The sequence below is a fragment of the Psammomys obesus genome, unplaced genomic scaffold (genome assembly GCF_907164565.1).
Source record: "Psammomys obesus unplaced genomic scaffold, mPsaObe1.curated_primary_1811, whole genome shotgun sequence".
NCBI lineage: Eukaryota > Metazoa > Chordata > Mammalia > Rodentia > Muridae > Psammomys > Psammomys obesus.
Window position 1 is genome coordinate 7,178,466 of NW_026596962.1, and position 25,185 is coordinate 7,203,650.

Consider the following 25,185-nt stretch of genomic DNA (forward strand, 5'->3'; position numbering starts at 1 on the left):
AGGTGGAAATGTGATTTATTGGCTGATCAGCACCTGGGTGTTTGACTATCATGAGTACCTGGATCTCCTTCTTACTCCAGAACTTAGACCCATCATGAAAAAACAAACAAAAGAACAGAAACTGCTTCAGCTCCAAACAAGTGCCCACACTTTCTGTTCTCCTCTAATAAAAGCTCTCCTTAGAATTGTGTACAACAATTCTCTAGCCTGTTCCAAATAATTAATTAGTACATTTCACTCATTATACACATCTCTGTGGCTGTTGTAGTTTCTGAGCCCCAAATTCCCATTCTGCAGTTGTCATTTCAGAATTGTGAGATAACACCTGTAAACATGATATTTTTGTAAGAATACAAATAAAAATTAGATAGATAAAGAAACAAATAATTTAGTTATTACTATCTGGGCAAAAGATCAGACACTGGTGTCGTATGAAGCCCTGAGGAGTAAGTAACATGAAACTACATGAACAACTGAGCAAACACTTGAGATCTGGTACTAATACCCACTAGGTTTGGAATATGGGTTTTACTCTGTTGTGTGATACAACCTACTTTGAATAAGTTATATGAAGTGGTAAAGAATTAACACAGTTTACACAGAGGAAAAGAAGACAGTGTTAGCCAATTTTATTTTGCAAATTTTAATTTTAAAATTTCTGCCAGACAGTGATATTGCAATGGTCTTTAATTCAGGACCATGAGAAACTGAGATGCAATGAGTAAGTAGATGATTGTATATATAGATATATCTTTAGGTAGTTGTCAGTAAAACAAACATGACTCATACTTCTCAAAATTTATAGAACTCTTTAGAAAATGTGATTGCATTCCTATGTAAACTAGGAATTTATCAAAATTTATTTAATTGTAATGTAGCTATAAATCACAATTCCTGTTGCCATCTACTCAATTCACAGGCAACTGTAGAATACTGGAATATTTAACTAATCACAAACACTTAAAATCCTTAGTGATTTTTTAAAATTATTTATTTTTTTATTAATCGCAGTTTATTCACTTTGTTTCCCAGCAGTAGCTCCCTCTCTCTTCCCCTCCCATGCTCCCCCTCTCATCTGCTCCCATGCCCCTCCCAAAGTCCACTAATAGGAGCCATCTTCCTCCCCCTCTCTCTGACCCTAGCCTATCAGTCTCATCAGGAGTGGCTCCATTGTCTTCCTCTGTGGGTGGTAAGGCTGTTTCCCCCTCAGGGGGAGGTGATCAAAGAGCAAGCCAATCAGTTCTTATCAGAGACAGTCCCTGTTCGTTCCCATTACTAGGAAACCCACTTGGAGACTGAGCTGCCATGGGCTTCATCTGTGCAGGGGTTTTAAGTTATCTGTTGCTTTTTAACGTCTTGAGTTTTTATATATGCTGGATATTAGCCCTCTGTCAAATATTGGGTTGGTGAAGATTCTTTCCCAGTCTATAGGCTGTTGTTTAGTTCTGGTGACAGTGTCCTTTGCTTTACAGAAGCTTTTTGGTTTCATGAGGTCCCATGTATTGATTGTTGGTCTTAGAGACTGTGTTGTTGGTGTTCTGTTCAAGAAGTTGGGCCAATGAATTCAAGGCTCTTCCTCACTTATTCTTCTAGCAGATTTAGTTTGTTCTGGTTTTATGTTGAGGTCTTTGATCCACTTGGACTTCAGTTTTGTGCAGGGTGATAAATACAGATCTATTTGCATTTTTCTGCAAGTAGACATCTAGTTAAACCAGCACCATTTGTTGAAGATGCTGTCTTTTTTCTATTGTATGGTGTTGGCTTCTTTGTCAAAAATCAAGTATTCTTAGGTGTATGGGTTTATTTCTGGGTCTTCTATTCAATTCCATTGATCCACCATTCTGTTTTTATGCCAGTACCATGCAGTTTTTATTACTATTTTTCTGTAGTACAGCTTGAGATCAGGGATGGAGATACCTCCAGATGATCTATTGTTGTACAGGATCGTTTTGGTGATTCTGGGTTTTTTGTTTTTCCATATGAAGTTGAGAACTATTCTTTCAAATTCTGTAAAACATTGTGTTGGTATTTTGATGCACTGAATCTGTACATTGCTTTTGACAGGATGGCCATTTTCCCCAGTCATTTTCAAATTTTTCAAAATTTTCAAAAATTTTGACAAAATTTTCCAAGTAAATCAAGTTTATTTGATTACTGTGAAAAGTACTTTAATATAAAAAAAATCAGTTATTGTTATTCCTCATTAGACCCCACGTTAATACGTGAACATAGTCATAGTTATAGAAACTGTCATTATTTTACAAATAAAATATTTAACATTTTATCATATTTGTTATAGTATATGATCTTTCATATGCTTTTACTTATTCCCCGAAGATAAAATTTCTAATAACTGTAATGTTTTACTCTATAGTTATACTACAACTTATTTGGTAATCATCCATTTGGAAAATTCTGAAGTTAAGCCAACGTTTTCTAGTATATAATTAAACTGAACTAATATGACTTTTAGGTCAATTTGATAAATAATTATTCCATTAGTTTCACTGATGGGATTTACTTTATGTTTGTGTGTAAGTTATAGAGATTGTGTTAAACGCCCTTGATTATTATATATATTGGACATACAAAATCTGACTCATTGGGCTTAACTTTTTAAAGAATTGCTTAAGATAGCATTCCAAATTCATGTACAAGTATATTCTTTTATATGTTTTGGCCAAGCCTTTAAAAAATTAATTGTATTCTTTCTTTGTTGATTCTATATATGAGGGTCTTTTATTATCATATTTATGATAAATATTTTAGCTTGTATTTTATTGACTTTTCATCTTATTTAATTAAAGAATGTAGAAAATAACTTTAATGTCATTTTAAAATATATTCTCAATTTTTTGTAAGATTATTCCATACTATGACATATAATGAAATGCTTATATCTTTTCCTTTGACAAAGGTACAGATATTTATGTCACCTCAGGACCCATCCACCATATTGTAGCTACTCACTACTCAGAAGCAGTGAGAGTTTTGGTTTTTAGCACTTGGAATATTTTTGCCTATAATAGTAGGCTTTTGTGAATTGGCAGAAGCCAACTTCAGTAGAGTGATAATTTCGTCCATCTGTCACTTTCTTTTTTTATTCACTTCACCTAAAAAATATTGTGGTGGATTTTGACATTCATAAATTTGATTTTAGGTGAATTCTAGCTGATTTTTTTTATAGGCCATGCTTTTAGTGTTGTGTGTAAGAAAGATTTGCTTTTAATTGCACTCATCTTAAATTAATTGCATGAGTGTGTAATGAACTAAAGACTATGATTCTACCATGTGACAAAATTTTTTCTGGGGAGATGTAACACATAGGTCTATGCATGCTAGACAGGGATTCCACAACAAACGAAGTAAAGATACAGCAAAATTCCAATATAGTGAACGAATGAATTTTATCACTTTTAGTTACAGAAACGTGGTTTAAGGAGTACTTGCAGGAGGTGAAATCACTCACACAGTTGTATCACCAAAGCCCACCCCAGCACTGGTGACAGCTCGCAGAGAGGTGCCAGAATGTACATATTGTTGCTATGGATTTTTTTCTCTACTTAAAAGCAACACACCAATGTTTGTTTTCTAGTATTTGTTGTTCTAACAGCCTACTGTCATTGACCATACATATATTCAGTGGAATTTTTATACCCTGAGGCAAACTCAGGTCTTGAGTCTTATTGCAATGAGTTTTTTCTTTTTCTTTTATAATTATTATTTATTTTATTAGTTACATTTTATTACCTCTATATCCCAGCTGTATCACTCTCCCTCATTTCCTCCAAATCCCACCCTCCCTCCCTCAGCTTCTCCCTGCCCCTTTCCAAGTCCACTGATTGGGGAGAACCTCCTCCCCTTTCATTTGACCCTGGTTTATCAGGTATCTTCAGGACTGGCTACAAAGTCCTCCTCTGTGGCCTAGCAGGACTGCTCCTCTCTTGGGGGGTGAGGAGGTCAAAGAGCCTGCGATTGAGTTTACATCAGAAATAGTCCCTGTTCCCCTTACTATGGGAAACCAATTGGTTACTGAGCTACCACAGGCTTCATCCAAGCAGAGGTTCTAGGTTATATCCACACATGGTCCTCAGTGGAGTGTCAGTCACAGAAAAGACCCCTGTGTCCAGATATATTCGTTTCTTGTGGAGCTCCTATCCTTTCCACTTCATAGTAACTACCCCCTTCTTTCATATGATTCCCTGCACTCTGCTGAAGGTTTGGTTATGAGTCTTAGTATTTTCTTTGATACACTGCTAGGTAGAGTTTTTCAGGTAGGCTCCTGTCCTATTACTTGTTTACTCCTACATCCAATGTCCATCCCATTTGTCTTTCTAAGTGAGGATTGGTCATCTTACCCCGGGTCCTCTTTCTTGTTTATCTTCTTTAGGTGTATAGATTTCATCATGTTTATTTTATCTTATAAGTCTAAATGAGTGAGTATATACCATGTGTGTCTTTCTCCTTCTGGATACCTCACTCAGAATGATCTTTTCTAGATCCCACCATTTGCCTGCAAATTTCATGATTTCTTTGTTTTTGATTGCTGAGTAGTATTCCATTGTGTAAAAATACCACAATTTCTGTACCCATTGCTCCGTTGATGGACATTTGGGTTGTTTCCAGATTCTGGCTATTACAAATAAAGCTGATACAAACATGGCTGAGTAAATGTCCTTGTTGTATACTTGAGCAAATTTCAGGTATATGCCTAGGAGTGGTATAGCTGGGTCTTGAAGAAGCACTATTCCTAATTGTCTGAGAAAGTGCCAGATTGACTTCCAAAGTGGTTGTACCACTTTACATTCCCACCAGCAATGTAGGAAGGTCCCCCTTTCTCCACAACCTCTCTGTCATGTATTGTCATTTGAGTTTTTGATTTTAGCTTTTGATAGGTGTAAGTGAAATCAATGTAATCCATCACATAAACAAACTGAAAGAGAAAAACCACATGATCATCTCCTTAGATGCCGAAAAAGCATTTGACAAAGTCCAACACCCATTCATGTTTAAAGTCTTGGAGATATCAGGGATAAAAGGCACATACCTAAAGATAGTAAAGGCAATATACAGCAAGCCTATAGCCAACATCAAACTCAATGGAGAGAAATTTAAATTTAAATCAATCCCACTGAAATCAGGGACAAGGCAAGGCTGCCCAGTCTCTCCGTATCTCTTCAACATAGTACTTGAAGTCCTAGCTAAAGCAATAAGAAAACTAAGGGAGATCAGGGGGATACAAATCGGAAAGGAAGAGGTCAAAGTGTCACTATTCGCAGATGATATGATAGTATACATGAGCGACCTTAAAAATTAAACCAGCTGATAAACACCTTCAGCAAAGTGGCTGGATACAAATATAACTGAAAACAAAACAAAACAAAACAAAACAAAACAAAACAAAAAAACCAAAATAACTCTGACAGAGCTCATGAATCAAATGGACCTCACAGACAACTATAGAACCTTTCACCCAAACACAAAAGAATTTACCTTCTTCTCAGCACCTGATGGAACCTTCTCCAAAATAGACCATATAGTTAGTCACAAAGCAAGCCTCAACATATACAAGAATATTGAAATAATCCCTTGTATCCTAGCTGATTACCATGGACTAAAACTGGACCCCAATGACAAAAATAGCAAAAGGCCTACACACACACATGTAAACTGAACAAATTGCTTCTAAATGACAGCTGGGTCAGAGAAGAAATAAAGAAAGAAATTAAAGACTTCCTAGAATTCAATGAAAATGAAGGCACAACATACCCAAACTTGAGGATAAACCTACTAAAATCTGAACACCTAAAGAAACTAATCAAGAGGGAGGACTCTTGCTAAAATGCTCAATTCCTATCCAGAAAGGCAAAGAGGCTGGACATCAGAAGAAGGAGAAAAGAGGGAACAAGTCAGGAGCCTGACACAGAGGACCTCTGAAAAGCTCTGCCCTGCAGACTATCAATGTAGATGCTGAGACTTATGGGCAACCTTTGGGCAGAGTGCAGGGAGTCTTAGGAAAGAAGTGGGAAACAGTAAGATCTGGAGAGGACAGGAACTCCACAAGGAGAGCAACAGAATCAAAAATTCTGAGTACAGGGGTCTTTCCTGAGACTGCTATTCCAGCCAAGGACTATGCATGGAGATAACCTAAGACCCTTGCCCAGATGTAGCCCATGGCAGTTCAGTATCCAAGTGGGTTCCATTGTAATAGGAACAGGGACTGCCTCTGACATGAACTGCTTGGCCTGCTCTTTAATTACCTTCCCCTGAAGGGGAAGCAGCATTACCAGGCCACAGAAGAAGACAATGCAGCCACTCCTAATGAGACCTAAATTGACTAGGATAAGAAGGAAGGAAAAGAAGTCCTCCCCTATCAGTGAACTTGTGGAGGGGTATGCATGCAGAGGGTGGAGGAAGGGAGGGTTTGGGACGGGAGGCGGGAGGGAACCACAGGGGGGATACAAAGTGAATAAAGTGTAATTAATAAAAAAAAAAACAAACAAACAAACAGAAGCCCTACTGTATACCAAAGACAAAGGGCTGAAAAAGAAATCAGGGAAACAACACCCTTCACAACAGGACTAATAACATAAAGTACCTTGGGGTAACTCTAATCAAGCAAGTGAAAGATCTGTTTGAAAAAAACTTTAAGTCTCTGAAGAAAGAAATTGAAGAAGATCTCAGAAGGTGGTAAGGTCTCCAGTGCTCATGGATTGATAGGATTAACATTGTGAAAATGGCTATCCTGCCAAAAGCAATCTACCAATTCAACGCAATTCCCATCAAAACACCAACTCAATTCTTTACAAACCTTGAAAGAAAGATTCTCAGTTTCTTATGGAGAAACAAAACCCCCAGAGTCTCCAAAACGATCCTGTACAACAACAGATCACCCGGAGGTATCTCCATCCCTGATCTCAAGCTGTACTACAGAGCAATAATAAAAACTGCATGGTAGTGGCATAGAAACAGAAAGGAGGATCAATGGAACCAAATAGAAGACCCAGGGGTCTAGTCATGATATTTGTACTAATTCTTGGAGACCTCTGTATGTTGTGTTTTGATTATATTCACTGCCTGCCTCTAATACTTCCCAGCTACACCTTGCTTCCATATATACTAAACTTTTGTGTCCTCATTTATTTTTTTAGCCCATCATTTTTTACTTTTTCTGCTCATGTACTCTTGGCTCTGTGTATTTCACAAGAGTTTGTTCATGACCAGGGGCCACATCCTTAAGGAGAATAACCTCCTCTAAAGCCTGAATGTGCTGAGAAATCTCTGAGTTCCTTTCTGGTGTCAGCCCCTGACATAATAGAAAAGCGGGTATTCACTCACCGTTCTGTTCCCGTTGCACCCCAGCTGCCAGAAGGTCAGGCTCCCCTAGGCTGATATCATTCAGCCTCGTTCCCAGGCATTCCATGCAAAGGTGTTTGCACCACTCCTCAGCTTCCAGCTCTGAAAATAAGCACTCATGTCAGTACAGGGCACATAGAGTAGGTAAATGCATCCTGACCTTCTCAAGAAACTGTCAAGGACTGAACAAAACTATATTGAGGAAGCTGGAAATTTTTCTACAAATATTTCTTATAATTTTAAATTGTTATTTGTGGTGTGTGTAAGTGTGTGTGTGAATGTGTGTGTGCACATGTGTGTGTGTGAAGTGTACATATGAACATTTGAAAGAAAAACTGTATTGAGCATGTGACTTTTTCTGCTTCTGCTTCTGAAGTGTGTAACTTGAGGGTTAGATTCCCAGCTCAATGGGGATTGCATTGGATCACGAATCTGCCTGAGAATGGGATTACTTTTGTACGTATTGGCATTTCTTTACTAAAAAGAGGTGAGAGGTGTCATGATTTTGCCATAATGTCTACATGAAATGTGTTCTACGAACTCATATGTTTGAATATTTAGTCCCATGATGCTGACACTGTTTGGTGAGGTTGTGCAACCTTTTGAGGTTGAACCACCCTTTCACAAGGTTTGCCTAACAGTGCATATCAGAGATTTACAGTATGATTCACAACAGTAGTAAATTTACAGTAATGAATTAGCAGCAAAAAATAATTTTAGGGATGACCACTGCCTGAGGAACTGTGTTAAGTGGTCACAGTGTTAGGAAGGTTGAGAACCACTAGCTCAGAATGTGTCATCCTCTAGAGGAGGTAGATTTCCTGGAGATGGAGCTTGCTTGCAGTCACCCAAAGGACTCTAATATTTAGTTTGCATCTTATAACAAACAACTACCCAGCATTCTCACCACTGAGGACCAAGATCCCTCCCATGACCTTGTAGTTGTGATGGATTTATTGATATCTTTTGAATCATCAGCCAAAATAAATCAGTCCTCTTTTCAGTCATGATTTCTGTCATAGCAAAGACAGAAAGTGCCTGCTACACCTACAAAGTGCCTGCATAATCACTCAACAACTGATTAGCTCTTTATTCTTGTTTGGATTACCTCATGACTTCTTTGTATTCACAAGACACCTCTCTTTCATTGCTAGAAATACCAGATTATTTCTTATTTATCCAGAATCCTATAGTAGAAAAGCACTTGGGCCTTTATTTGCATGAGCTACTAAAGTACTAACATGAAGTCCTTGTGAATGAGGGTTCAAGTGATGACAGAATACGAGTCAAGTAGCCAAGGTACTTTGCAAATTTTTGGAAAAGTCAAGGTTTAATATTCAGGGACAATCTCCAAAATCACAATAGAAAAACTAGGCCAAAACTTTTGTATTGGCACCTGCCCAGAGAAGCTTCTGACTTTTCCATGCAGAATAAATCTGTACTGGAACTATGTAATGTAGATTTCTATCAAATCTCTTGCTCTTTGTGGATGACACTTCAACCTTTGCCTTGGCATTTTAAACTTCCCATAAAAAGTTATCTGTGACAGATTTTCTTGACTGAAGGGATTTGCATATCAATTTTTTCTTTGATGGCCAACTCAAGCAAAATCATGTGGTATTTCCCTCCTCAGTGTGTTCACATTGTCCTAGCATCAAAAACAGGCTTGATCAATGTGATGTCAAGACAGATTTGCTGTTTCTGTATAGTTTTACGTCAATCACAACATTCACAAGTACATAAAGCAGAAAGATCATGCATCTTACTACACAATAAAAAACAATGGCCCTGACATTTGAATTATAAGAGGCATTTTATCTAACTCTGGTGCTGTTAAGCTATCTTAATATTTATGACTTTATTTTGTATATATTTCATTAGAGTCAGATTCCTACTCATCTCTGCATGTGGGTATGTTAGTCATTTAAGGGGTATCCATCAGAAAATGGTAATCTCCTTCATTCATGGTTGAAGAAACCAAGATAACAGTAACTAAAGTCCCAAAAATTGTCAGTATATTTACAATATCCTTTTCCTGACCTCTGGAATGTGCTGACGATCTTCAAGTCATAACCGGAAACGTGTAGTTACCTTTGATTCAGAAACCAGTAAGCAGATCACTTCCTTATGAAGCTGATCTTTCTGAGTAGGAACAACCAACCCGTAATGGGATTAACTACCCCATAATGAGAATAACTGCCCCATAATGGGAATAATTGCTGTGTAATTGGAACAGCTGCCCCAAATCAGAACAACTGCCCCATAATGTAAACACCTGCTCCATAATGGGAATAATTGCCTATAATAGGAACAGAGGCTGCTCAACTGTGATACAGTAATTTCAGTATGGAAGGTAGATATCCCTTCAAGCAATAATTCTCAGAATCCCCTTACAGAACTGAAAAAATGTTCAACCAGATCACAGTTGACCAAGTCAGTACTTGTACCCTCCTTTAGTTCTTTGGTTGCTTAATCCAAAGTTCATACCAGTTCCCCCCAAATAGAGATAAAGATTATTGTTCTGTCTTCCTATATGATCACGTGGAGTATTAAATTCCTTTCCTGACTTCAACATTGCTGTTTTCCTTTGCTTTCTATGAGCCAGTTGCAGAATATGATTTATTAGGATCTCTCTGTCCCCAGAATTGAGCTTCTGGCTTAAGGCTCTGGCAACCCACTCAAGTGATACGAGTTCTACCACCTCTACAAGCCCAAACCCTCCTCTTCCCAGCAAGTGCCCTTCCTACTCTCAAGTCTTTCAATGTGTGTTACCCACTCAGTTTAATGATGTTCCTACATAAGCATGAGTCAGAGGTTGTTTCCTAGAATATGGGCAACTTGTGCTGGTTACACATTAACAAACATAGCATCCCTTCCTCTAGGCAGCATTGACTGTCCCTTTTTCAGTAATGCAGCCACGTTATCTTTTATTTCTTATTTTAATTTTATTATTAGTTACATTTTATTAACTCTGTATCTCACTCCCTCATTCCCTCCCAATCCCACCCTCCCTCCCTCAGCTTCTCCCTGCCCTTATCCAAGTCCACTGATTGGGGAGGACATCTTTCCCTTTCATCTGACCCTGTTTTATTAGGTATCTTCAGGACTGGCTGCAAAGTCCTCCTCTGTGGCCTAACAGGACTGCTCCTCCCTTGTGGGGTGGGGAGGTCAAAGAGCTTGCCCTTGAGATCCTGTCAGAAATAGTCCTTGTTCCCCTTACTAGGGTCACCCACTTGGTTACTGAGCTACCATGGGCTACCTCTGAGCAGAGGTTCTAGGTTATATCCATACATGGTCCTTGGTGGAGTATCAGTCACAGAAAAGACCCCTGTGTCCAGATATATTTGGTCCTGTGTATCTCCTATCCTTTCCACTTCATAGTAACTCCCCCTTCTTTCAAATGATTCCCTGCACTCTGCCGAAGGTTGGGGTAAGATGATCAATCCTCACTTAGAAAGACAAATGGAATGTGTGTTGGATGTAGGAGAAAACAAGTAACAGGACAGGAGCCTACCACAGAGGGCTTCTGAAAGACTCTACCTAGCAGTGTATCAAAGCAGATACTAAGACTCATAACCAAACCTTCAGCAGCCATGTTTTTTATTTGTTTTTTTCTTAAGTAAGCTCTGTATGTTATAATATTCTGTTTTCTATGAATATGAGTTTAATTTATTCTTTTTAATTAATTAGTATTTTTCTGTGAATCTGATGTTTCATAATAACTCATGACCTTTTATGAGCCAGAAAAGAACTTTACAAGTGGGCTATAATTTATGCTTTTCTCTCTCTCTCCTTGCCTTTCTGCCTCTGTCTCATGTGCATATGTGTGTATACACATGCCATTTTTTTCTTTTTCTTTTTGTTTTATAAAGCAGAAGTTCATTTCAAATGAAACTGAAATAGACCTATTGCCTTTTGTCGTTTATTTTACATATCAAACTTCTTAGTCTACACAGATTGTGCAAGTAATTAGATGCCTTTGTGGTTAAAGAGACATTCAATGTTTCACAAAGTTTTCTGTAATTTTCTCCTCATGAAAAGAGTATTTTTTCATTAAGCACCTTTAACCCATCAGGTTGTAGCTGGGCTTAAGCTCCAAACTCTATACTAGAAACTCAAATATTTTATCATAAATAACACTAAATTAAGAAATATGGTGATTTTCAAAAGGAAAATTGGAAGGTATACCAAAATAGCAAGGCAAAAGGAGAAAGGTGAAAGATGTGAAAAATGGGTTTGTTTGTGGAGAGAAGTGATGTGCAAAACAAAAATTTCAGGTCAATATATTGGTTCATATCTGGGCATCTGTTTCTTCCATTTCCTTTCTGCAGAGATTTAAGGCAGGGAGATTGTGTGCTTTTTAACAGAAAAAGGTGTTTACTTGGAATATCCTAATAAAGGCTTTTTGAGTAAATGATGACATCTAAGCTTTACTGCTTTTACTAAATCTGGGCTTATAAAAATGACATTAAAGTTAAATGATCTAAAATGTGATATACTTGAAAAAAATCCATCAACTGTCTAGAAATATCTACATCAGGTAAAACTCCCATTGCAGAATTAAAAAGCATTGTATTGGTCACAGGCTCCTTTATTATACAATGCAGCCAAGATCAATTTTATGTGGCAATTCTACATCACTGTAACCAGCCCTCACTGCCTTTAGCTTGCAGGAGAAGTCTCAGGAAAGTACAGGTAAAGCACTCCTCTTGTCTTCTCGGCATGCCATGATTTTAATTGTATTACTGTCTTTTAGCATTTTCTATAATCGGGTGATCAAGGTTATCTCCATATTTATTGGAGTATTAAATACAGGTTTTGCTGTAAAATAAAAAAGTATTTCTCCATAGACCATTGCTTAGAGAATATAGAGCTTTCTTTCATTTTTGTATAAAAGATATAAAGCAGTGTGTATTTGGGGATCTTTCATTCTTCTTCCTTAAAGCATGGACAGTACTTCAGCAGGCACCAAATGATTGCATCTCTGTTTAGCATGTACAAAATAGCACTTTACTTCACTGTCAGATTCAAATAACTGACCTGCTCAGATTTTGGGAACAAATAGTTTTGTTTGGGTCAAATTTTTATGTTCTGTATAGACATGTCAGTGAAATTCCTGAGAAAGGTAAACATAATGAGCTACTACTTAAGTGTATCCAATTGTTTATCAAGATAATCCCAACTTATTTTCTTTGGTTTAACAGAAACTTGAGATAGCAAAATTTTATTGGAAACCTCAGTCTATTATCTTTATTATTTTCTGAATTGTAAGAGCTAGGTTAGGTTTCCAGACAGTCAACTAGAAATTGTACTTACTTGTTTTCCAGAGTAACAAATGACAAATAGTAGCAATTGACAAAATAATCAAATGTAATATTTCTCTGCCTGTCAAGAGTGCATTGCAAAGTGCTTTCATATGGAGGTGAACAAAAGACAGAAAAACTTAGAATTATACAAAGAACACAAAAAGAACAGAAATCAACACTTTTAAGTGGTGTGAAAATTACATTGCATGTGTCTATGTGTGTAAATGTGTATGTGTTTGTGTGTGTGCGTGTGAATGAATGTATATGTACATACACATATGTGTGGATGCATGTGTGTGTGTGTTTTAGAGATGGGAATATGATTACAGGAAAACCTTATCTAAAAGGAACTTGGGACCATATCAGCAAGTAACATATTTGCTTCTTTCTGACTCACATGGCAGTATATCTTGAACAGATTTGATAACGTCTTAAAATTATAGATAGTAATTAGAAGAATATGCCTTATAGGGGATACCCTTAAATCATCAAAAAATTGAACCATTTTATAATTTTCTGACTATTGTAAAACATCAAGATTTCTGATTGTCCTCCTAGTAATATTGAATATCTCACAGTGATATCCAATGCTTTGGCATACAATATTGTCATAAATAACCACAGGCACACTAAGATGGAAATTGTTTTTACATATTTTCTAAGACATTTCAGAATGTGTTTTTTTCTCTACGACAATGGTCTATTTCCATTCTCAGTATCCTGGAGCTCCATTCCTATCACTGCATTTAATGATCAGTTTGCTTGTTTCTGTGGTGTTCTTGGCTTTATTTCTGGCTGCTCAACCAAATATACAGTTGATCACTGTGACAAATGTTCCATTCCTCAGAAATTAATTCCTAAATTAATATTTAAAAATATATTATGACAAAACCTATGGAATAATATCATGTGGTATTCTTTTTTGGAAACAAAAGCATGTCAGTATTTTTTTTCTTTTCACTTTTGTCACTTTCTTCCAGAGACTTTGTTCTTCAGATGCTTAGATGAAAGGGAGGAGGTCCTCCCCAATCACTGGACTTGGAAAGGGGCAGGGAGGAGATGGGGGGGAGGGAGGGTTTGGGAGGAAATGAGGGAGTGGGATACAGCTGGGATACAGAGTGAATAAAATGTAACTAATAATAAAAATAAATAAATAAAAAAGAAAAAATGCACTTACATGTGAGAGATACCCAGGTAGGCTTAAAAAAAAAAGACACAAGTCACCTGGAAGATAACTAGTGAATGTGTGTAGTTATGATTTTTTTTAAATAATAATCTTCCATGATAAGAATAATCTACAAGGAGAGAACAGAACCAAAATATCTGGGCACAGGGATCTTTTCTGAGACTGATACTCCAACCAAGGACCATGCATGGAGATAACCTAGACCCCTGCTCAGATGTAGCCCATGGCAGCTCAGTCTCCAAGTGGGTACCCTAGTAAGGAGAACGGGGACTGTCTTTGACATGAACTCAGTGCCTGGCTCTTTGTCCTTCCCTCCTGAGGGGGGAGCAGCCTTGCCAGGCCACAGAGGAAGACAGTGCAGCCACTCCTGATGAGACCTTATAAACTAGGGTCAGATGGAAGGGGAGGAGGTCCTCTCCTAACAGTGGATATGGAGAGGAGAATGGGAGGAGATTAGGGAGGGAGGATCAGGTTGGGAAGGAATGAGGGAGGGGGCTACAGCTGGGATACAAAGTGAATAAACTATAATTAATACAAAAAATAAAAAAAAATTAATAAAAGAATCATCTGCTGTAGGTTGCTACTTTTGTACAGATCAGTGAAAAATAGTTCATCCACCCATCAAAGAGATTAAAAGGGAAATGGCAAAGGATACATGAAGCATAAATCTGGGTACTCAGTGGTAGCTAAAATTTCCTCACTGCTTCATAGAATGAATTTGGTAATGTTCCTTCTCTTTCTATTTTGTGGAATAGTTTGAAGAGAATTGGTGTTAGCTCTTCTTTGAAGGTCTGGTAGAATTCTGCGCTGAAGCCATCTGGTCCTGGGCTTTTTTTGGATGGGAGACTTTTGATGACTGCTTCTATTTCTTTGGGGGATATAGGATTATTTAATTGATTTACCTGGTCCTGATTCAGCTTTGGTGAGTCAAAACGATCAAGAAAATTGTCCATTTCATTTAGATTTTCAAATTTTGTTGAGTATAGACTTTTGAAGTAAGTCCTAATGATTATTTGGATTTCCTCAGTGTCTGTAGTTATGTCCCCCTTTTCATTTCTGATTTTGTTGATTTGGGTAGTGTCTCTCTGCCTTTTAGTTAGCTTGGCTAAGGGTTTGTCGATCTTGTTGATTTTCTCAAAAAACCAGCTCTTGGTTTCATTGATTCTTTGAATTGTTTTATTTGTTTCTAATTGATTTATTTCAGCCCTGAGTTTGATTATTTCCAGCTGTATACTCCTTTTTGGTGTGTCTGCTTCTTCTTTTTCTAGGGTTTTTAAGTGGGCCATTATACCCTAGAACTCATTGGTACAGTAGAAAACTTCCTGAACAGAACACCAACAGCACAGGCTCTAAGAGCAACAATCAATAAATGGGACCTCATGAAATTGAAAAGCTTCTGTAAAGCAAAGGACACCGTCATCAAAACAAAGCGACTGCCTACAGATTGGGAAAGAATCATCACCAACCCTTTATCTGACAGAGGACGCATATCCAATATATATAAAGAACTAAACAAGCTGAAAAGCAATAAACCAAGTAATCCACTTGAAAAATGGGGAACAGAGCTAAAGAGAGAATTCTCTGTAGAGGAATATCGAATGGCAGAGAAGCACTTAAAGAAATGCTCAACCTCATTAGCCATTAGGGAAATGCAAATCAAAACAACCCTGAGATTTCACCTTACACCCATCAGAATGGCCAAGATGAAAAACTCAAGGGACAACACATGCTGGAGAGGTTGTGGAGAAAGGGGAACCCTTCTCCACTGCTGGTGGGAATGTAAACTTGTACAACCACTCTGGAAATCAATCTGGCGCTTTCTCAGACAACTAGGAATAGTGCTTCCTCAAGATCCAGCCATACCACTCCTAGGCATATACCCAAAAGAGGCACAAGTACACAAAAAGGACATTTGCTCAACCATGTTTGTAGCAGCTTTATTTGTAATAGCCAGAAGCTGGAAACAACCCAGATGCCCCTCAACTGAAGAATGGATGAGAAACTGTGGTACATCTATACAATGGAGTATTACTCAGCAATGAAAAATAAGGAAATCATGAAATTTGCAGGTAAATGGTGGGACCTGGAAAGGATCATCCTGAGTGAGTTGTCCCAGAAGCAAAAAGACACGCATGGTATATACTCACTCATATAAACATACAATATAGAATAAACCCACTAAAATCTGTACATCTAAACAAACTAAGCAAAAGAGAGGACCCTAACTAAAATGTTCAATCCCCATCCTGAAAGGCAAAGAGGATGGACATCAGAAGAAAAATAAAATAGGAAACAACGTCGGAACTTGCTATAGAGGGCCTCTGAAAGCCAGAAGAAAACAGGAAACAACCTTGAAACCTACCACAGAGGGCCTCTGAAAGCTTCTGCAGTATAGACTGTCAAAGCAGATGCTGAGCCTGATGGCCAACTGATGGGCAGAGTGAATGGAATTTTATGTAAGAAGTGGGAAATAGTAAGAGCTGGAGGGGACAGGAACTCCACAAGGAGAGCAACAGAACAAGATAATTTGAATACAGGGAACTTCCCAGAAAATCATACTCCAACCAAGGACTATTCCTGGAGATGACCTGGAAGCCCTGAACAGGTGTAGCCCATGGCAGTTCAGTGTCCAAGTGGGTTACATAGTAATGGGAAGAGGGACTGCCTCTGACATAATCTGACTGGCCTGCTCATTTCTCACCTCCCCCTGAGGGAGGAGCAGCCTTACCAGGCCATGGTAGAGGACAATGCAGCCACTTTTGATGAGAACTGATAGACTAAGACCAGAAAGGAGAGGAGAACCTCCCCTATCAGTGGACTTGGGGAGTGGCATGCATGCAGAAAGGGGAGGGAAGGTGGGGTCGGGAGGGGAGAAGGGAGGGGCTTATGGGGGGATACAAAATGAATAAAGTGTAATTAATAAAAAATTAAAAAAAATTTCCTCACGGACTCACTGTATGCTGAGGTGTTAATCTTCTCTCTTTGGTAGCAGAAAAATATCCCTCACTGTGTGCTATCCATGTGAGGAAAATTTTGGTGTTTCTGAGAAAACTCTAAGAAAATAAGACATGAGTCTTGTGATCTCAGTCTCTTCCAAAACAAAGAATTATTCTTGGAATGTGTTTTCATGTCCCTCCCAGGTGTAGTGGGTGGGAGTGAGCTTACTTCAGAGTTTCATTTCTACTGTTTATTGTTATTTGTTTATATGTTTCTATGGAAAAAATGTTTTCACCATGTGAGGCCTGTCCACCATGTGTAAGGTCTTATCTACCATGTACACGGGTTTGAGGGCCATGTGCAAGAGCATGTCCTGTCCTTGTGATTGCACATACTTCTCATGTAACTCCCTTTAACACTCAGAGTATACATCGTCTTATGCTCTGAATAAAGTTGGCAATTGCATGGGGTTTTAGTCCACCTCATTTAACTGCTCCATTATCCCATCATGTCTACAGTGACAATGTACTAAAATCTATTTCTTTATAGGTGGGCGTCCATAAACCAAGAATTTTTGAAAGAGTAAACAATGTCTGAAAACTCTTCTGGTTTTCATCAAATAACTTATTTTATATTTCTAGGTCTGTTTTAGGCAAATAACAGCCTTCTGTTTTGTGGATTGGCTTGAAAGCAGAATTATGAGAGGACAGTCCTCAGTAATAAGAGAAAAGTACCTTCAGATTGCTCAATTTAATTAAAAAAACAAAACCCTAGGGAATCAGTGCTTGTGGAAGTCATTATAGTTCTAAGAGGAGCTAACAATCAAGGTCATGAGGGTGCTGTCTGTGATCAAAGGGCACTGTCCCTTTGTGCTTCTGCTAGCAAATAAATTTCTATTTCAAGGTAACTTATATTAGTTTCTTTTTAATTTTTTTGTCTTAAATCCTGGCTGAATAATAAAACAACTTAAAATATTAATTTAGTAAGATACCTTGCTTATCTGTTTTTTTGTGAGCAGATGGTTCAGAAAAGAGACTGTAGTGGATGATGACACTGTGAGGGGATAAGAGGAGAGAGAGATTTGACTGCTTTAGAAAGAGCCAAGAATTTGATTGTAGAGGTGAGGGGAATGATAATATATATCCATAGGGGAAAGTTTGGACAAGTTTGAAAAAAAAGTACAGAAAAACTAGCAATATAGCTTAGGGGTAGAAGCTTGCCTATAGTATCTGAATAGCTTGGTTCAGTCTATCATCACATGTTAAAAAAGAAAAAGCAAAACGTGTAAAACCTGACCATTTTCAAGATAGATCCAATTTTGAAAAAAGCTATTGAATTACACATGAGTATAAAATTTCTCATAATGCAAGAAGATGTTAATTTCAAAATGGCAGATGAGTCAGAATAAGGGCCTCAATTGAGAAGGTGGGGGTAGATGTGGTTGTTGTTTTTGTTTTGTAGTGTAATTACCACTTCTTATTTTTCTGTGAAGACAAGCCCTTACACATTACTGACATGGCATGCATAGGTTTTCACAAATAGTATAGTACTGACTTTTGTTTTGTTTTGTTTTGTTTCATTTTTTTGTATGTATGATTAGAGAGCATTCCATCTTGATAATGTAACTAACTTTTTAATGGTATGATAAAAATATCTCAACATTTCAATGAATAATATCTGGATAAGATGAAACACCAAAAGAAGCATCAGTAAAGTAGCATGATTATTTAGATATAAAAATGCAACATCAGAGGGAAGGTAGGATTAGGAGCGGAGGAGGGGGGGTTATGGAAGGATACAAAGTGAATAAAGTGTAATTAATAAAATATTAAAAAGTTAAAAAAAAGAAAAAATGTGTATTATTTCAATTGAACCAATCTATTCATATTAATAATTACAGGAATAATTGTGTCACTTATATAAGAATGCATTTATAAATACTATGGAATTAGGAAAAATTTTAATGTTCATGGAAAATGTATGTGAATGACTGATTGCCTATATCTCTAGTATTACACTTATTTTATTAAGACTTTTAATTCTAAGAATCTATTAATATTCCCGAAAGTAAGTCTTCAACTTACTTTCACATCTCTTATTTAAAAATATTTAGAACCTATGCCATATTGCATATAACTGTATAAATAGACATGTACGAAAGAAAAAAAATGCAGCATCAGGCATTAGAATAATGAAACAGATGACAAATTTGAGAATATCAACATTCTACAGATTAGAGCAAGATGTTAAAATAGATGATAAATTAGGCTCTTTGTCATGGTAGTTCAATATACAGTTAGTAGGATAAGTTTCAGTATCATCAGACTGAAAAAGGAACAGAAGTAATTTCTAAGAAAATACTGTTGAAGCAAAAAAAGGAGAAGTCAAGTGACCTCTCAGAGCACTAAGAATAGCAGTGACTCCGAGACATTTCAGTGACACAAACCTTATATAACAGAGAAGTTCCACCTGTCAAAAATGGTTTATCTTTCTCAGCTACTATATTAGAATGCAGGATTGCAAATTTATGAAGATTCCAAAACTAAAAACTATAGATTAATACCAAAGAGAAAATCAACAGCTTTTCATAAGGTATTCTGAGAACACTTATTAACGAATCATGAGTCTCTTCTGGACTTTTCACTATTTTTCACAAGGTTATTTTATTCTTAGCTCTCCTAACATAGTTGAAACAACCACAAGTTTAGTGTTTATTTGATTTTTTCTTTTAAAAAAAATTCCTTTATTTGTTTATTTTTATTTATTTATTTATTTATCTATCTAATTATTTATTTATTTATTTATTACAATTTGCTTAGTTTGTATCCAGGCTATAGCCCCATCCCTTGTCTCCTCTCAATCCTACCCATCCTCCATCTTCTTCCCCTTTTGCCCCTTCCCTAGTCCACTGATAGGGGAGGACCTCCTCCTTTTCTATCTTACCCTAGTGGTTGTACAAGATTACATTCCAACCAGCAGTGGAGGAGGGTTCTCCTTTCTCCCACATCCTCTCCAGCATGTGTTGTCACTTGAGTTTTTGATTAGCCATTCCAATGAATGTGGGTGGAATCTCAGTGTTGTTTTGATTTTCATTTCCTTCATGACTAAGGAGGTTAAACATTTCTTTAAGTATTTTCCCCCATTTGATATTCCTCTGTTGAGAATTCTTGGTTTAGCTCTGTACCACATTTTTTAATTGGCTCACATTTTGAAGACAGAGTCTGCTATGGTTAATATGATAGGACAGGAGGAGACTGCTGACCACATTGGACAGATAGTCAAAAAGCAGAGAAGATGAACATTGATTATTTTCCTTTCTCCTTTTTATTATTCCAATACACAAGACCACCTAATGGTGTGTTCCACATTTAAGATGTGTATTGTTATTCTTATCTTGATGTGATAAAATGTCATGACCAAGACAACAATAAGAGCAAAAGATTATTTGGGACCCACAGTTCCAGAGGGTTAGAAGTCCATTGCCACCATGGTGGGGAAGTTACAGCAGAGATGCAGACAGACATGTTGCTGGAGCAGCAGCTGAGTGCTCACATCTAAAACCACAATCAGTAGGCACAGAGAACACTTTGATAGAGTGAGGCTTTTTAAGGCCCCATGTGCCTCTTTAAACAAGGTCTTACCTTACCTCTTAATCTTACCCAAACAGCCGCCAACTGGGGACCAAATTACATGCTCTGTGTTTCCCTGTTCTGTTAACCCTTTTTGTAAACACTGTCACTAACATACCTAGAGCTGATTCTATATCCCAGTAAGCTGACAAGATCAGCTACCACATGATATATGGTTTATGACTGCATTTCTTGGCCATTGGACAGACCATAGTTGAAGAGACCCTGCTACCCTTTTATAGGGAGGGAGTCACTTTGATGCCCTTCCCTTTCTAATTTCGAGATTGACCCTCCTGTAAAACTACAACCAAAGGAAGGAGTAATTTCATGTAAAATCACTCAGACATTGGGGAGAAAGGTAAGACTCACAGCTAATTTACAGAAATCATAGAGTTTTGATAATTTTGTTTGTTTGTTTCTTGAGACATGGCTTCTCTGTGTAGCCCTCGCCATCCTGGAACTTATTATTTTGACCAGGCTGGCCTCAAACTGACAGAAATCCACCTGCCTTTTTCTCCCAAATGCCCAGGGACAAGTGATGAGACCTGACAGGCTAGGGTCAAATAGAAAGGGGAGGAGGACCTCCCATACCAGTGGACTAGGGAAGGAGTATAGGGCGAGAGGAGGGAGGGAGGGTGGGATTGGGAGGAGATGAGGGGGAGGGGCTCAGCTGGAATACAAATTGAAATAAACTGTAACATGTTAATAATAATAACAAAATGAGCGTAGTAAAAAAAAAAGAATTGTTAACTATCATATTGAGACTTTAAAGCAGTAACAAAGCAGTGAGTCCTCATTTTATGTATGTATTCTTATAAGGGAAATTAACACAAAGTTGTTTCGGTATTGTTTGTGGGGACATTGATTTTAGCCTCATGTCAGTGGCTCTACAAAAAAGTAGAAATCTAGGCTTATAATAAAGTTTTATTTTATTCTTTTTGTTAGCTTTAAATTAGTGACATTTATATTGCCCAGAAAGGTAAACAAAACAAGACAATTTTTTAATATTTTACAAAAATTCAGATTCTCTCAGACTGTTAACATTATCAAGTTTATATAATTTTTGTCATTGAAATTAATTACCTTATATTCCCTTTTCTGAATATGTATGGTGTCTTTGTGTTAAAACTTTGATTTTCCACTTTGTTCTTTTCCTTCTTTCCTTTCTTTTTTCCTTTCTTCTTTCCCTCCTTTTATAAATGTTTTTGAGATTATAATAACACTATTTCCCCTTCTCCATCTATACTGCTCACCATGTACCAATATTTTATCAGTGATAAGTGTTGAAAATTATTAATATATTTCTTACTTTAGGGGTTTCCATTGTGTATTAGCCTTTTAAACATGAAGTGTGTGGATTCTAACAAAATCTGGGAAAAATCCCCTACAATGGGAGTTCTTGAGATACAAGAATCTTCTATCTTTTGCTCCAGTGGGATTGTACACTTAGTTATAACAAAACAAGTCTTACTTTTAGTAAAATATTCAGCTCACGTTATTTTTTTTTTTATTTTAAAAACATTTTACACATCTGAAAACTTCCAGGGACTTAACCTTCCGTATTGACCCAAGAAATAAAGAAAAAAAAAATACTACTATTCCAAACTGCATCAATAGCTCTTTATACTACCAATGGGAACAGGATGGCTATTATGATCTTTGTCTACAAACTCCATTTAGATATAAAGTGTATGAGTATTGGCATTTAGACAACGGAAGATGAGCGTAAGGGCCAAACAGTCAAAAGAGGGAAGTCTTAGACATGGGCTTACATTGGACATTGAATACACACTTTTTAATTCCTTCATATCCTGTAATTGTAAGTCACAAATCTAGCATGTTAATAAGCTATTTATTTTGATTATTTTAAATTTTATGTGAAAAAGACATTCTCAACATTGAGATAGTGAAAATATTCTAAATAAAATAGCCATCTGAAACTAAAATCTTTGTGATATAATAAATGTAATCATGGTTTTGTAATGTACTTGCAGAAAATCAGACTTAAAATTTTGAAAGTATTTTTAGATTAAAAAGAAAAAATATATCAAGCATTTTATTTATTTTTTTCAATTTTTTAAAATTTTTTTATTAATTACACTTTATTCATTTTGTATCCCCCCATAAGCCCCTCCCTCCTCCCCTCCCGATCCCACCCTCCCTCCCCTCTCTGCATGCATGCCACTCCTCAAGTCCACTGATAGGGGAGGTTCTCCTCTTCTTTCTGATCTTAGTCTATCAGTTCTCATCAGAAGTGGCTGCATTGTCATCTTCTGTGGCCTGGTAAGGCTGCTCCCCCCTCAGGGGGAAGTGATCAAGGAGCAGGCCAATCAGATTATGTCAGATGCAGTCCCTCTTTCCATTACTATGTAACCCACTTGGACACTGAACTGCCATGGGCTACACCTGTGCAGGGGTTCCAGGTCATCTCCACGAATAGTCCTTGGTTGGAGTATGATTTGTTGTATAAATGTACCACAGTTTCTGCATCCATTCTTCAGTTGAGGGGCATCTGGGTTGTTTCCAGCTTCTGGCTATTACAAATAAAGCTGCTACAAACATGGTTGAGCAAATGTCCTTTTTGTGTACTTGTGCCTCTTTTGGGTATATGCTTAGGAGTGGTATGGCTTATGGACACCTGATTTTTGACAAAGATGCCAAAACCATACAATGGAAAAAAGATAGCATCTTCAACCAATGGTGCTGGTCCAACTGGATGTCTACATGTAGAAAAATGAAAATAGATCCATACTTATCACCTTGCACAAAACTGAAGTCCAAGTGGATCAAAGACCTCAACATAAAACCAGACACATTAAATCGGCTAGAAAAAAAAGTGGGGAATACCCTAGAACTCATTGGGAATTCTCTGTAGAGGAATATCGAATAGCAGAGAAGTACTTAAAGAAATGCTCAACCTCATTAGCCATTAGGGAAATGCAAATCAAAACAACCCTGAGATTTCACCTTACACCCATCAGAATGGCCAAGATGAAAAACTCAAGGGACAACACATGCTGGAGAGGTTGTGGAGAAAGGGGAACCCTTCTCCACTGCTGGTGGGAGTATATCAAGAATTTTAAAACAAAAGAACTATTTTATATCCTGTGAGACATTACAGTGTACAAGTTGTGGCTTTCAAATGCAGGGCCCTATCAGACATGGCCTTGTGTTTTCTGCAGTGAGCAAGAAATAAGAGAAACTATGTTTGGCAGCTCATCTAACTTGCAGCCTCAGCATTTTTGCCTTCTGTTTAATACAAAATGGTTGGGAGCAGATCTCTAAGAGGTACATTTGTAAAAGTCTTTTATAGCTCAGTAATCAATTGGTTTCCCATAGTAAGGGGAACAAGGACTATTTCTAACAGGAACTCAATGACTGGCTCTTTGACCTCCCCACCCCACAAGGGAGAAACAGTACTGTTAGGCCACAGAGGAGGACTTTGCAGCCAGTCCTGAAAATACCTGACAAAACGGAGTCATATGAAAGGGGAGGAGGTCCTCCCCTATCAGTGGACTTGGAAGGGGCAGGGAGGAGATGAGTGAGGGAGAGTGGGACTGGGGAGGGAATGAGGGAGCAGGATACAGCTGGGATACAGAATTAACAAAATGTAACTGATAAGAAAAATAAAATTAAAAAAAAAGAGAAGAAACACATATTTCCACAATCTGAAAATACTCTGATATATTTCATTCTTTCTCTTTTTTGCATTCTCTGTAACAGTTTCTGGAAAATACAGGTAATGAGGTATGCTCATATAGACTGTGACTGAATATTGAAATGTAAATTGTGGCATATATGTAATATACCACTTTTTAATGAGAAGCCTCAGCAAGACTAAGGCTGAGACAAGTTTATACCAAGCAATTACACATATTTTGAGTTTTTTTCTCATTTATTTCTTTTTCCACTTTACATCTTTGTAGCACCTTCCTTCCTCCCCTCCCAGTCCCTTAGTTGGCTCTGATGTTTTTCATGTGGAGCTCCTGTCACTTCCGGGCCCTTTTGTCTTCCCCCACCATTATTCACCAAGACAGAGGACCCAAATGAGGAATAAAAAGAGGGGAAACAAGGTAGGAGAGGGGACACAGAGAGTTAAGTGTGTGGTTTACAAATAAGATAAAATATTACTTCGATCTGGTGTCCCGACATGTTTTCTTGTTAGCTTCCTGTGTGTCTTTCAAATTGTGTTCTCAATGTGTTACCTCATAGAATATCCTCAGTCCATAACCTCTCACAAATGTTCCTAGTTTTAAATTGTGTAATTTTTATCTCATCTTTATTATATGAAAGACATAATTGTATAAGATAAACATTTTAAAGTGAGATAGATGTAAACTTTCTGATACATTGACCTCTAAGTCTTGTTGTATGGCCATTTGGAGTCTCTCTGTCCAAAACTACAATAAGGCCTCAAGGAGAAGTACCTTAGGTCATATCCACAAGGCTGTCAGCTAGCAAAATGTTTCTGCTTGGAGCAGGAGTTTACCTGTTTTCTGGTATTAGTGGCATCGATAGACAGTGATAGAGGCAAACTGTTGCCCCAAGAGAAGAGGCATAGTAGAAGGGTTGCTTCATTCCCAAATGGTCTCCCTTTTATGGGGAATCAATTCTTTTAAGAAATGACTGAGGATTTTTTATTTATTGTAAAAACTAAGACGTCAAAAGATTATTTTCTTATTTTGTGGCTTTACAAATAAATAAAACTCATTCTGTAACCATGTCTTTTGCTGAGTGATTTTCACTAAATATTTAAGTAATCTCTTACCAA

The 25,185-nt window shown here is 37.4% G+C and overlaps 1 protein-coding gene across 1 annotated transcript in view; it reads right to left on the minus strand.

Annotated features, from left to right (window-relative positions):
* Dok6 (docking protein 6) overlaps positions 1-25,185 on the minus strand; it is a 337,303-nt gene that overhangs the window by 196,476 nt on the left and 115,642 nt on the right. Inside the window, exon 4 of the mRNA XM_055598745.1 lies at positions 7,339-7,458. Coding sequence (XP_055454720.1) covers positions 7,339-7,458 — 120 coding nt within the window. The remainder of the gene's footprint in view (positions 1-7,338; positions 7,459-25,185) is intronic.